General features: G+C 41.6%; 1 protein-coding gene across 3 annotated transcripts; it reads right to left on the bottom strand.

Moving 5' to 3' along the window:
- Nucleotides 1-6,571: 6,571 nt before the first annotated feature.
- cd9a (CD9 molecule a) lies at nt 6,572-14,447 on the bottom strand. Of its 3 annotated transcripts, none has more exons than XM_029696573.1 (8): nt 13,994-14,447; nt 11,179-11,281; nt 10,708-10,805; nt 9,749-9,823; nt 9,527-9,628; nt 9,165-9,251; nt 8,160-8,243; nt 6,572-8,014 (listed from the first exon to the last, which is right to left on the bottom strand). In XM_029696573.1, the coding sequence occupies exons 1-8, from the start codon at nt 14,060-14,062 to the stop codon at nt 7,949-7,951; spliced, it is 684 nt and encodes a 227-aa protein (XP_029552433.1). In that variant the 5' UTR covers nt 14,063-14,447; the 3' UTR covers nt 6,572-7,948. The 3 variants fall into 3 exon arrangements, with proteins under 3 accessions (XP_029552433.1, XP_029552435.1, XP_029552436.1); XM_029696575.1 differs by lacking the exon at nt 13,994-14,447 and adding an exon at nt 11,841-12,041; XM_029696576.1 differs by lacking the exon at nt 13,994-14,447 and adding an exon at nt 11,504-11,668.
- Nucleotides 14,448-15,346: the final 899 nt, after the last annotated feature.

Here is a 15,346-nt window from a genome sequence, read left to right as displayed (position 1 = left end):
GATTTGGATGATAATAACAATATATTTTTGTCCGGCACCACACCATACAACTTTACTTGCATTAAAGTGCCACTAATTCATTGACTGATAATAATAATTAATTGACTGATAATAATAATCTCTTTCTGATTCATTTTACGTACATTAATTTAAAACAATACCCTTCTCTGTATCGTGTCTTACCTTTGTGGTGACATCTCAGAGAGAGGCGAGCTCCATTTCACACACACACACACTGCTGTGTGCCGGCCCAAGGTTCTCTAAGCCTTATTAGCTGTCATAATGACATTAGAACAGACATTCACAAATCATAGTAATCTCTGTTATATAAGACCTTACTGTACTCCTGTCCACGCCTTGCCTACATGAACCTTATCCTTCTCAGCCACCTGGACACGTTTTGATTATGTCTTTAAGTGTTGCTGGGATTGTGATATTGCACATTTTGAAAGCTAAAGAAATTATTATTTCACTATTGTTGACTTGACCTTAGCACAATAAAAATGATTACCTGCATCTTTCAATTAAAATTGCATTACTATTCTGTTCCTAAATACAAGACAATTGAATAGGTCAATTATATCCCAATAGAGACACATAAAGATGAGTGTATACATTTTATTGAGACCACATGCAGCTATAGGCAGTGTCCATGAGAGGTCAGTATGTATCTGTTGTGAAAAGGGTTTTCAAAACAGCCTGAAATCCAGGGGCCAACTTTCACTGGGGAAGATGTTCTTAAGGACCATGTGGATGCCTCAGAGCGGTCAGGTAGGCTGTTTGACAGTTTCAGCCGGCTGAATTTAGGACCGTGTGGACACCACAGAGTGTGCGGACAGTCTGCGTGAATGCAAAGCTTCTGAAAAGGCACAGTGTTGCTGCTGTCTCTGTGTGTGCTGCGCAGAAACTGGCTAATCTTTATTTGACTTGTGTAGCTGGCAATGTAACTGCTGTTTGACTTAACAGAAAAAAAGTATTTATTTCCAGCGCTGAGCTAGTTGTGTAACTGACATGTAACGTTAGCTACAGTAATGTTTCATCCCCTCTCGACTGAAGTTCTGTCTGAAGAGAATGAACTAGTGAGTTAGTAGCTACCACAGCCAGTTCAGCACTAGTCTCTAGCAATCTGTCACGTAGCTGTTTCTAACAGCTGTTGTGTGTATGAAATGTTGTGTAGTCTTTTGTCCCATTTCAATGGAAGTAAATTAACTTGGATAGTTTTCGTCAGCTTTTGTACAATTATAGCTAGCCAAAAGATGGCTAACTTTAGCTAGCTAGCTCACTGACTTTAGCGATTAGTTTTGCCTCCATCACACTAGACCTGAATCAAACGATGAAACCATCAGTCAGACGATTTGAAGACCGATATTCAGTTTAATTTCATTTAAATGGTCCACCCACACAGACAGTGTGGTGAAGAAGGTGAAACGGTGCCTCTTCAACCTCAGGAGGCTGAAGAAATTTGGCTTGGCCCCTAAAACCCTCACAAACTTTTACAGATGCACAATTGAGAGCATCCTGTCAGGCTGTATCACCGCCTGGTATGGCAACTGCACCACCCGCAACTGCAGGGCTCTCCAGAGGGTGGTGCGGTATGCCCAACGCATCACCGGGGGCAAACTACCTGCCCTCCAGGATACCTACAGCACCCGATGTCACAGGAAGGCCAAAAATATCATCAAGGACATCAACCACCTGAGCCACAGCCTGTTCACCCCACTATCATCCAGAAGGTGAGGTCAGTACAGGTGCATCAAAGCTGGGACCGGGAGCCTGAAAAACAGCTTCTATTTCAAGGCCATCAGACTGTTAAATAGCCATCACTAGCCGGCATCCACCTGGTTATCTAACCCTGCACCTTAGAGGCTGCTGCTCTATATACATAGACTTGGAATCCCTGGCCACTTTAATAATGGCACACTAGTCACTTTAATAATGTTTAAATCATTTTACATACTGCTTTACTCATCTCATATGTATATACTGTATTATATTCTACTGTATTTTAGTCAATGCCACTCCGACATTGCCCAATCTAATTTTTATATATTTCTTAATTCCATTATTTTTCTTTTAGATTTATGTGTATTGTTATGAATTGTCAGATACTACTGCACTGTAGGAGGTAAGAACACAAGCATTTCGCTACATGCGCAGTAACATCTGCAAAATAATTGTATGTGACCATTAGCATTTGATTTGATTTCTTATTTGATTTGAAAATCTGCTGAAATACTTTTTGTACATGTTTGCAAAAATTGAGAATTAGCTTGTGTTACAATATGGTTCCATAGACTCATCACTTTCAGAGTTGACTCAACTCTCTGAGGAGATATTTTTTGTACACTAGAGAATTTGCTGTAAGTACAATGTATTACCACCTTAGGGTTAGGGTCAGTGTTAGAGTTACTGCTGTAAGTGCAATGTAATACCACTCTAGGGTTAGGGTTAGGACACGCACGCTGTAATCAGGGTGAGGAGGCCTACGCCCAGCTGTCTACACTCCAATGGTTCACACTTACCACTTCCAGCCCTGACAACCATTACAGTACCAAGGCTGAGGTTCAGCCAACCACATGGACCTGAACTAAGCACTCATTAGAGTTAAACTCTAACTACATACACACACAATGTCATTGCAAGGTGTGTGTGTGAGGTGCAGGTTGTGACACTGCTTTATAGCTTTCCAAAAGAGGACTTAGATTTATAAGGCTTGTGTAAGCTGTGTGTGTGTGTGTGTGTGTGTGTGTGCGTGCGCGCGCGTGCGTGCATGTAACTCATTAAGCATGAAACAGCACCGACAATCGATTGCCGATAGATTGCCAAAATGTATATAGTTAAGGCATCTATAAATGAAATCCCATCTTCTCAAAATCTTCAATAAACACCAAACCTGCTTTTTCTTACTTTTCATGATGTCCAATAGTTTCCAGAAAATAACAGACATTGTCACCAATGTAGCAACCCGCAATAAAACCAGATTGCTCACTTTGAGTCATTTTGCTTATTACTTTCTTCTAAGTACTAAACATTTTGATAGAATATGGGTGCCACAATAAAGGGAGGGTTCTCTAGTTTTTGAGGTTTGCAGGGCTTTTATCAAATGTATTTATATAGCCCTTCTTACATCAGCTGATATCTCAAAAGTGCTGTACAGAAACCCAGCCTAAAACCCCAAACAGCAAGCAATGCAGGTATAGAAGCACGGTGGCTAGGAAAAACTCTCTAGAAAGGCCAAAACCTAGGAAGAAACCTAGAGAGGAACCAGGCTATGAGGGGTGGCCAGTTCTCTTCTGGCTGTGCCGGGTGGAGATTATAACAGAACATGGCCAAGATGTTCAAATGTTCATAAATGACCAGCATGGTCAAATAATAATAATCATAGTAGTTGTCGAGGGTGCAACAAGTCAGCAACTCAAGAGTAAGTGTCAGTTGGCTTTTTCATAGCCGATCTTTGAGAGTATCTCTACCGCTCCTGCTGTCTCTAGAGAGTTGAAAACAGCAGGTCTGGGACAGGTAGCACGTCCGGTGAACAGGTCAGGGTTCCATAGTTCCATATATTGGCCATTTGCTCCCTGCTTCAATAGTAATGTAATCAGTCCCTCTCTTTGGGTTGTTGATAGTTCCCCCTGTTCAAAGGAAAAATTTAAGCAGGTGAGCAAAGGTTCTACCTTGTCAAAAACAATATAGGCACAAAGCCAGTTCATCTATTTTCCTTAAGCATTGGGTTATTTATTATTTATTTGGGAAACTGGTCATTAAGCCCAAAGTTTGTCCATTATAATTCTCTTCCCTTGGATTTAACCGGCACTTTTTCTTTGTAATGACCAAATTTGGCCACGATGAAGGGAGGAGCACCAGGTCTTTTGACTCCCAAGCCTCCCATTCCGTGGACTCGGTCCCAAAAAATGTTTACGCCTCATCTGCTGGGATATGTAGTTTTGGTCATATAAAGTCTAACAATTTCCTTAGCATTTTCATCATTCTCAGAAAGACCTGTGAAAACCAGGTTCTCTCTCATCGAACGGGACTCTAGGACTAATAATGTCTCTTTGAGCATTTTACTGTCACTTGATGATGAATTAATGGTAGTTGTGAATGTTTTGACATTACCTTTGAGCTGTTGGTTGTCTTTGATCAAGTCGTTTATTTGGACCTGGCTGAATTCCAAACCGGCTTTTAGGTCAAAGACCTTTATGCACAACTTCTAGCATCAATCATTTCTTGTTGATGGACTGTAGTACATAAGTTTCAACTGGATGTAATTCCAAGTCTGTAGATGAGTTTCTGCATCTCGAGAAGCTTGTTCTATTGACATGTCCGTGGAGATATCGGTGCCGGTGATGCTGTCCATTCCCCCAATGATCCTGAAGAAGGCATTGTCAATGAAAAGCTTGAGTTCGTCTAATTCAGTCTTATTCTCCAGGATGAGAAGCTCAGGTTTCACTTAAAATAAATATCAATACATGTACCTTTGCATTTTAACCGTGATCGTAGGCTACATCATAGTAAGTAGGCTATTGTGCGTTTTCCTTTGCAAGGTGTGGAAAAACAATATTGGGTCATTCTACAAAAATGGTGGCTTTCCTGTCCCGGGCATATTCACCAGGAAAAACACTTAAAAGTGGGAGATAATGACACAACATTTTTGGAGGGGGTTTTAATTTAAGTGTTTTATTATTAATAAAACATATGTAAGACAGCTATATTGCAAACAATGTTTTATATATTGTAGAGCACGGTCAGTACCATGAAATTAACTTCGGGTCAGGAGTCATGGTTTAGTTACATATTTTGAGTTTAAAAATATATTTTTCTCCCTCTTTTAAATGTCATAATTCAAAGGAAAGTACTATAGTTATTTAGTGGACTATTTAAAAAACTAAAATATCAAATAAATATTACTAATAATTTACAAGTAATAGCTGTCCCTCAATTTCATGTCACTGGTGTTAAAATGTGTAAAAACCACCACTTTGAAAAAATGCAACATCCTTGCCAAATTTTTCCTGGGTCAAAGGTTCATTGGAGATGGGACTGTTTTGAAAAGCACATGGTGAGTGTGCACTCTCTCTTCATATGTTAACAATTTGATGATTAACTTGGTAATTTCATGCGAGTACTTAAGATGTGTCACTGGTGTTACACAGTAAGGGGAAAGGAAATTGGATTCAATTTATGAATAAAATTACATGATTAAGTTTTTAATTTACAATTTAAGAAGTGTGGTTTGAGCTACAGTGGCCGCCATCTTAGATATGCCTTCTTGTCTACAGATTTGTCACTGGTGTTATCATCACTAGTGTTACTGTTCTTGCTGGTAACACCAGTGACATGACGATAACGCCAGTGACAATCAATAACACCAATCTTTTTTCTCAACGTAATATTTTATAAAACCCTTAACAATTATATTAAAAAAATACTTATTAGCATTTTATTACTGTTTCAATATTGTAATCACATCATATGGCTTTCCTTTTGATAGATGTAGCGAAATTAGGTGCTGCTGAAAAGCAAAGACTACAGACAGCGCAGGGATGCTGAACCACACCGCAGAGCAGCCTACCTTAAAGAAAAACACCAGACTTACTTAAAAGATTTAGAGAGTCAAAAAAGAAAGAGCATGAAGGATCTCACAGAAAGGGGAAAATGGTGGGTCAGACAGTATAAATGGAAAAATGTCAGACATTAGAACTTTACACATGCATGTTTAAAGTAAATTATTACTAATCCAAACAATTTCTTAGAATTATCATTAACCTTTTGTCTTTGATTATATATGCAAATTAGACTGAAATTAAATTCTAGAAAGCCTGAATTGTCATCTAAAATATAGGTAACACCAGTGACAAAACGGCAGCACAAGCATTTTTTTTTAATGTAATGTCGTAAAAATATAAAAATATGTTAAGCTGTCATTTATGTTGATTTATAATGTTAAGGGTTTAACTATTATCTGCCTATAAGTTTTGATTAAAAAAAAAGGAATAAAAATGTGTAAAAGTTGGCTGTTCAAAAAGCCACCATTTTCATAGAATGACATTAATAATAACATGTCTACTGGTCTGGACCTTACAGGCCGTCGGTTAATATTCCCAAAAATAAAATAAAGGTTACATTTGCCTTTTATAGATTAAACACTCACATTTGCTCGCCTCTGCACCTGCCACCTGCTTCCGGTCCACCTCCTCCTCGCTAGCATTGACTGGACCATAAAGCAAACCACATGGATATGCATTACCAAACAACGCTACTGCCACCTTCTGGTTTGGAGTATTTTAACAAGGCTGAGTGGCTGACGACTTCAAGGTCTTTGCTGTGTGAACACAAAAGAGATGGACTGCCGAAACTGTTCAGAGGTGCTAAGTACTGTCGGCAGGCAAACATTTGACAATCCTACCGGTGTCTGAGCTCTGAGAGCGAGACAGAGAATAAAGAAAACTGAAGGAGAGGTTGATGGGATCAGGTTGTTCTTTTCCACAGTGGCAGGAAGCTGTGAAGGCTGACACACGTCCCTCTCTTACTCATTACACACACACACACACACACACACAATGTGAAACCAGAATGAAGATCAGAGGTTACAGTTTATTTGGCTAATTTGTTTTGTGCAACAACCAACCTGTCCAGTGTAAGATGGCAAGAGTGTTATAAAAATGTCTTATCTGGAAGAGACCGAGATATGCTGTAAAACTGACTACAACTCACCTAGATATTCAGTCACAAATAGAAAACTGCTTTACAAAAACAGTCAGAGACTTCAAGGCATTTTCAAATTGGGTAGAGAGAGACGGAGAAGATGAGTTGTAGTCAACCAGGAAAGACTGGCATGCATGTTGTTGATGTTATCATCATGATGGTTTAGGAGGGTCAACCTGTGCACTGGGCAGATTCACTGTGTTCCAGAGGATCAGCCTGAGAAAAAGCACTGCGCAGATTAGCTCATCTAGATCACTTCATGATATTAGATCTTTTTTAGAGTTGATCTGATTGGTCAAAAAACAAATGAGTGATAAAAAGATCAGAATTGGGCTGCCTGAGCAAACGCAGCCAAGGTGATTTGCGCAGCGCTGTGATTACATGCTGACCAAACCGGCACAACATGGATTTTGTCTAGACGCGTTAAAATATCAAAACCAACTGTCGACCAACTATAGTAATTAGGGGACATGTCGAAACACTCATGAAACATTCATAGACATTTAGCTAGTTTGCTGTTTCTAGCTAATTTGTCCTGGGAGATAAACACTGGGTTGTTATTTTACCTGAAATGCATATGGTATTTTTATTAGCTGGATCTTTGTAGAATTTCTACCCATTTTGAATCATACAAAGTCGTGTGTTCTCTACTTCGACAATTAATCCACTCATATAAAGGAAAACCTAGTTCGTTTTTAGTTAGTTTTCTTTGATTAATCTCTCCTCAGTCATAGTTCTTCTACTTCTGTGGATTTTATATGGCGGTCGGCAACTAACTTCAATGTGCATTATTGCCACCAACTGGACTGGAGTGTGGACCTCATCTTTCAATCACCCACGTGGGTTAGTACACTCGTAAAAACGAATGAAAAGATGGGAGAGGCGGATCTTGCAGCATGTCAAGCATCTAAAATAGAACCAAGTTCTATTTTAGTGCCTGGCTACGCAGACGCCAGTTGATACGTGCAAGCAGTTTGGATGAAATGACTGAATAACATGCATGTTTATATTTATTTAGCAACGCTTGCGCACTTAATGCCAGGTGAACCAGGTGTAGCAGATCCTTGTTACAGAGGTTAGCGGATCTAACTAAATGGCAGTTGGTTGGCCAGTGGACCTGAACAGCTGCTAGCGCTCAGGCCGACCGTTCTCAACACACAGCCTCTCTATTGGTTGACAAAATTCATGTGACTAGGAATGACATCATGCAACATTAACGGCCGCCGTCATGGTAACGATGACATCCTCAGACAATCTCCCGTGACTTCCTGATGGCACAGCAGAGCAGCATGCTGAAAATCATCCCAAACATCTGTGGAATAGAATGGGAAATACAGAGTAAATTAAGAGTTCTTTACTGTAGGGAAGTCTCTCTGTCAACCTGTCTGCCTATCTATCTGTAATGGAGCGTAGTGGGATAACATGGTCTTCCATTGCACTGTGTGTGTGTGTCTCACCATGATAACTCCAGTAGCGATGCCCACTCCTCCTATGATGTGCAGCTTGGAGTCAAACAATTCATCTATAGCATCAGGACAGCTCTGCAACACACACACACACACATATTAAAGAGCGACTGCCCCTAAAAAGCAACTTCTCATTTTGAAAATGTGGCATCGATGTGAGTCAAAAACATTTATTTGAGTGACAAAATGTACTACAAAGTTTAAAAGTAATAATTTAGGTCAGTCTTGTCCAAAACTGAAATGTGAAAGATGATAGGAAAAAAATGTCTGTCACAGAATGAAGGGTACTGTAACAGATTTCCTTGGGTTGAGTTTATTTTGATCCTGCCAACAGCTGGCTCAATGCCCATGGTCAATTTGATTTGACATTATCCCTATGGGGCTAGTTAGGGACCATCAGTCAAATACACAATGTACATAGGACAATGTCAATAGCTCCAAATGTCTATATTTGAAAAACCTCAAACCAACTATGAATGTAAAACATGCATTTACAAATATTGAAAGCATTTAACGAGACAACTAAAATACTGTCCCATTTGCATTGTGTAATTTATTGACGGTCCCTAACTAGCCTCAGAGATAGGCTACCCAATGTCAAACCAACTTTACCACGGTCGCACACCAACCGGCTGAAGCTAATTGGCGAAAGAACTTGGCTAGCACTAGCTAGCCTAGGCGACTTCAAGATGCAAGAACTGTTTAGACTGCTTCAAGTTATCTAGAAGGGTGAGTGACTGTAACTGTGTACTGTTTTGGCAGAGTGAATGTACAAACACTTGCCACGTGTGATCACATACACAAGAGATGCCTGCATTAAACCACCCCCTCAAGACAACTCTCGTTTTGCTTCAGTCATAGCCGCTGCATTTATTAATGAACAAGCTCAAAAACGAGGCCAAATCAGGAGGGGCTGTAAAGATACAGAAGGAGGGACGTAGAGATACAGAAAAAGGAACACCTGAGCACAAACACAATCACAGAGCAGGGGGTTACCTTGGTGATGAGGCTATCCAGCCCGTCTCTTGGGGGACAGGTGTCTTTGGCAGAGTCCACAACGGAACCTGTACCACAGCAGTCCAACTGTAACAAATAAGGTTGAATGGTAATTTAGGTGTCCATCTGTTTTTATGTGGAAATGTGTATTGTAGTGAATTGCATCCTACATTTTACATTTTAGTCATTTAGCAGACGCTCTTATCCAGAGCGACTTACAGTAGTGAAAGCATACATTTCATTTCATGCATTTTTTTTTTTTTTGTACTTTGCATTTGCATCCTTGTACAATCAGAGCCCACCGCATAAGGCGGCTCCCAACCCCCCAAACATGGCTGAACACAAATTAAACACATGATTACCCCAGTCTGTATGAGACGGAGTGTCTCTCTCAGTGTTTCCTGTCGAGTGTTCTGGTAGTTCTGATATGTCTCCATATAGAATTGAGTGATGTCATCAACCACCTGTAGGGGGAGGGTTGCAATGTGACACAAAGCAAGGAAAGACATTTAATGTAACACAGATAATAACAGGGGAAGGGCTTTAATGTAACACAGAACAGGGGATGTAATATGTTTTGGGACCTTGCTTTGGTTGGAAAAACACCAGATTCCAGCGGCGACCTCAATGGCAAATATGATGAGGAGGAAGAAGAAGAACTGCAAGAGACCAATACGCACATGAACCGCTGTGTATTTAATTTGACAAGTGCCCTTTGACACAAAGCACTCCCTGGTCAGAAGGGACTTAGGACACACACACGAGAGAGAGAAATCGAGAGAGAGAGAAACAGAGAGAGACCAACCTGGTCTCAGTGCAGTTCATATTATCCTGTATGTAAATCAGAGACACTCCATTTAGTATGATATGTTGCATTTCGTATGTATTAATTTGTGGATGTCCATCACCCATTTCGTATGATATGTTACGAATTACAATTCGTATTATATGTTACGAAATTGTGAAACATACAATATGTTACGAATTTGCTAAAGTTATGAAATGTTACAAATTCTAGCTAGGTGGCTAAATTTAGCTAGTGGCTATCATTAGCTAGGCTAGGGGTTAGAGGTTAGGGTAAGGGTTAGCTAAAATGATTAAGGGTAGGGTTAGCTAACATGCTAAGTAGTAGTTGAAAAGTTGCTCATTAGCTAAAATGCTAAAGTTGTCCATGAGGAGATTCAAACAGGTTGCTAGACGTTGCTTTATCCTGCCACCCATCCACCCCGACCAACAACCCTACTTTCGTTTTTGGCTTAAGTAACTATCTGTCTTATGTAACCATACCAACCGTAACATATCATACTCATTTTAGTGTCCCGTTTTTAAATGTAGTATTTTACATCTAGTCTATGACACCAGGCTAGACAGACAGACAGAGAGATAGGGAGACAGATACTGAGTTCTGGCCTTGAATCTGTTCTGTAAACAGTTTTATACTGAAACAAAGAGTTACATAGTATCTGACTACCAGCCCCATAACAGACCAACTGAATACCAAAGGGAAAGAAAAAGAGGAGAGGAGGTATTGATGTTAACTCACCAGCCCCAGCATACAGGGAGACTCCTGAATCGCACCACAGCATCCCAGGAAACCCACCACCATCATCAACAACCCTGCTATTATCAGGATATACACACCTATACACACATGCAAAACCACCAACATCATCAGAGACCCTGCAGTGATATTTGATTATGTACACTGAAAAAATATATAAACACAACATGTAAAGTGTTGTCCCATGTTTCCTGAGCTGAAATAAAACAAATCCCAGACATTTTCCATTTGCACAAAAAGCTTATTCTCTCTATGTTTTTGCACAAATTTGTTTACATCCCTGTTAGTGAGCATTTTTCCTTTGCCAAGATAATCCATCCACCTGACAGGTGTGGCATATCAAGAGGAGGAGGATTTATGTCTGTAATAAAGCCCCTTTGTGGGTAAAAAAATATATTTGTGTTCAGTATATGTGTGAGGGCATGCGTGCTTGCATGTGAGTGTTTGCATTACCTGTGAAGAAGACATAGGGAGATTCTGTTCCTTCAAACAGTCCTCTGGTCTTTGGGTCGAACCTCAACCACAACCCTATAGCCAGCACTCCTGTACCTGCAAGCTACCACATACAGACACAAAATATTAGATATCATACACACACGCCTATCCCAGGGCATGGAAAGCCAGGTGAGAGAGCAGGTAGGGACATGTTGAGAAACAGGGTTATGTCAGGTTATACATGTGTGTGTGACTTGGGAGTAAGCTAACACACAGAGGAAAGAAGAAGAGGAGGTCACCGGCCTGATTCTTTCATACAGTATAAATTCTGCTACAGACTTACCATCAGAACCGCCACCACAGACACAGACACACATTCCTCAAACTGCCTCCTCAGTCTAATTAATTATTCACTTTAGCAAAGAACCTTGATGTAGAATGGTGCTCTGCTCCATGGTGTGTGTATGTGTGTGCGTGCGTGTTCTGCAGTGGGGACAACATGTCTGATCAGACCAAACCCAACGAGGCCAGATAAGCTCAGTGAGTCGGGGTAGATTACTCATGCCTTGTTCTCAGTTCGGGAAAAAATGGCCTAGTTAAAGAGGAAGGGAACATTCACCACACACACACACACACAAAAACACTCACACACGCACACAAGCAAAGTAAAGTAGACCTACCCAGAAGAAGAAGTTGAAGATAAACATGATGTACTTCACACACCTGATCCTTCCAAACACTTCCATAATGCTTACGTGATCTCTGTGTGTAACAGAGCAATAACTAACTCATTAACACTTCTCTCACTTCACTTCTTTCCCTAGACAGTATCGCAGAGCGTGACAGGGATAAAGCAAGAGGAGAGATAAAGAGAGCATAGAGTGATACAAAGAGAAAGGAGTAGGGAGTAACTGAAACACCCTGGAGTCACCTGATCAGAAAGGTAGAGGAGGTGGGCTGGGGGAGGGAGGTGGGCTGGGGGAGGGAGGTGGGCTGGGGGAGGGAGGTGGGCTGGGGAGGGAGGTGGGCTGGGGGAGGGAGGTGGGCTGGGGGAGGGAGGTGGGCTGGGGAGGGAGGTGGGCTGGGGGAGGGAGGTGGGCTGGGGAGGGAGAAGGGCTGGGGGAGGGAGGTGGGCTGGGGAGGGAGGTGGGCTGGGGGAGGGAGGTGGGCTGGGGAGGGAGGTGGGCTGGGGGAGGGAGATGGGCTGGGGAGGGAGGTGGGCTGGGGGAGGGAGGTGGGCTGGGGGAGGGAGGTGGGCTGGGGGAGGGAGGTGGGCTGGGGAGGGAGGAGGGCTGGGGGAGGGAGGTGGGCTGGGGAGGGAGGTGGGCTGGGGGAGGGAGGTGGGCTGGGGAGGGAGGTGGGCTGGGGGAGGGAGATGGGCTGGGGAGGGAGGTGATCTGGGGGAGGGAGGTGGGCTGGGGGAGGGAGGTGGGCTGGGGGAGGGAGGTGGGCTGGGGAGGGAGGTGGGCTGGGGGAGGGAGGTGGGCTGGGGGAGGGAGGATAGCGCAGACAACCTGAGTTCTACTCTGTGAATGATTGAATTGGTTTACTCTGTGAATGATTGAGTTGGTCTATTCTGTAAGTGATTGAGTTAATTTGTTTAATCTAATCATGCTGCTCGCACTACACAACTACACTACTGCTAATACACCCTCACCAGCTGCAGAATCTAACACACACACACCCATAGATACTGTAGCTACCTACAATCATGGACAAATGTTCTGAATCATGCAACAAGGGAAGCTCTGTTCTTTCATCTGCATTGGGGCAGACGCCGTCGCACACCCCACCAAGACACAACACAAAATACAACACACAAACACACAATATCACACACACACATACAAACGCTGAGTTATTGAAATGCTGTGCACACTGGGTCACTCAGCCACCAGGGATTATTTGGCCAGTGTGTGTTTGTGTGTGAGATTATTTCACCGTTCACCAACAAGAGGCCACTTCTCAGTCCAGTCATGGCCAGCTAAATCACTGTTCCACTTTCCCCAAGTAGATACTGACAACCCCCCTCAGACAGATACACACATGCACACACACAAACACACACACTAACTGAAAACGGTAAATTATGTCATTTTCTGTATTACCAACAGTAAAATACTCTGAAATGGTTTACATAATGTAAATGATGGTGCATTGTGGGGAAATTTTGTGGGCGGGGAAAGAATTGCTGTATTTCGAATGGTACTGTAATTCCACCCCACATAATACAGTACCGTATCATATTTTTTGGACTGCCCAAAAACGTTTTCCCATGAGTGGGAGCATGGTATTGTTGTATCTGGCTTATTAACACTTTTTGTAAACACTTTACCTAGCAGCCAACCTGCTTGCACCAATCCCTTGTAATTACAGTAAAATACTGTGAAATACAAACTCCTCCCCTCAATGAATTTCATTAATTCATCCATTCATATATTAATTAATTTGGATTACGGTAGCATTTACTTTTACAGTATAATACTTTCAGTACTTGCTTTGAAACCGTATTTATAATTACAGTAGGTGTACTGTAATATGAAATACAGAATTATACTTGCCACGAACTGCCTGTAAACTACTGTCAAATTATCGCTAACCCCTTTACAATGCACATATAACTTTAATTGAAGATGAAAGAAACCTGGAGAGGAACCAGACAGATTCACTGGGGAATCTTCGTCCTCTGGCTCGACACTGCCTCTACCCTACATGTGTGGAATAAACCCTTAAAAAGAGGCTATCATTTATATGAATCAAAACCTGCTGTTGTCTGCCAGCCAAAACAACACACAGACACACAGTCCCTTTGATAGCATAAGTAGTGACTCACCCAGAAGATGAGGTTGAAAGCGAACATCAGGTATTTGACGCACATTTCTCCTCCTGATAGAGCGGCCATAGCGACTACAGTGGCACAGTTCTCTACTCTCCCTATAGTTTAAACTGTTATTAACGACGAACCCACCAAACGACAATTGTAGGAATACTAGCCTACTAATAATAATTATGGAGTACACAAAGAGGAATCCGTTCTCCGCTCACTCTTTCTCTGCCGCTGCTCTGCCGCTTCTCGTGCACGTGTAGCGGTCGACCCCCAGAGCGAGACCAAACGGCTGTCGGTCGGTCGGTCTGTCGTGTCCTGTTCTTTCTCTGAATGTCTCTCACTCTATCGTTTCTTCATTTAACGTAGCACCACAAACTGTATTTAAAAAGACACATAATATGACAGACGTAAACTATATTATGAACAGATTAGGCTATTAACAGAAGAAGTTAAAAACTCTATGCTTGAATGTATGAACATTCTGTAGCCTATTTAATATCAATCATTATTGGGATTCCCCAGCCACCGTTGCATTACGTAATGTATAGGCAATGAAATAACGTAATCTCTCTAGACAACGACAGAGCGCGTGATAGTAATGAAATAGATAACCTAGTAGGCAGCATTGGCTAAATTAACAAACGGATGAATGGACAGCGAGCACTGATATTGGTGGGCTGGCTGCTTTAACATCGTCCCGAAAGACAATTCTCCATCACACATTATCACAAACAAACAAACATGTATGTGATAGCCTACTTCTTTGGATGTTGTTAAAGGGCCAGCGTCCCCTTCTGTCGCTGTCTCTTGTAGCCTCAGTCAGAGGAGGAAGGGAAGGACCACCATACTCAGTGAATTTAAGAAATATTACAAATAATGAAACATCAAAATGTTATTTTTAGATAAAACCATACTAAATATATTCAAGTCCCCAAATACCTGATTAAAACACACTGTTTTGCAAAGAAGATCAACAGTATTCTCTACAGCATCCTCTAGCACCAAGGTCTAGCCAGAAGAGAGCTATTTTCTGTCCTCCTCTGGCTACATTGGCTTCAATACAAAACCTAGGAGATTCATGCTCCTTACCCCCTTCCATAGACCTACATGGTAATTATGACGACTTCCGGAGGACATCCTCCAACCAATCAAAGGATCAGAGTATGAACCATGTAGTACGCATGTGTGATTTAGAAGCTTGGTGAGTTGGTAACATTATTAGATAGATTGAGATTTGTATAGTGAATAGTGATAGTTGGCCATGTTTAGGATATTATTCCATTTAAATTAGTTGCTTCAAACTACAGGAGATGGAATGTTAGATGATATATTGTTTTCTTGGTTACAGAACTACATTTT

Source organism: Salmo trutta, chromosome 17 (genome assembly GCF_901001165.1).
Source record: "Salmo trutta chromosome 17, fSalTru1.1, whole genome shotgun sequence".
NCBI lineage: Eukaryota > Metazoa > Chordata > Actinopteri > Salmoniformes > Salmonidae > Salmo > Salmo trutta.
Note: the sequence above shows the minus strand (reverse complement) of the source record. Positions and strands in the feature narration are given on the sequence as shown.

Bases quoted from the DNA above. Each gene is read 5' to 3' on its own strand.
- cd9a (XM_029696573.1), bottom strand. From the start codon at position 14,062: ATGGCCGCTCTATCAGGAGGAGAAATGTGCGTCAAATACCTGATGTTC. The intron at 8,244-9,164 runs GTAACCCCCTGC...TGTGTGTTGCAG, and splicing joins TGGATAGCCTCATCACCAAG to AGCTGTCCTGATGCTATAGA. The intron at 8,015-8,159 runs GTGAGACACACA...TCTATTCCACAG, and splicing joins TCGCTACTGGAGTTATCATG to ATGTTTGGGATGATTTTCAG.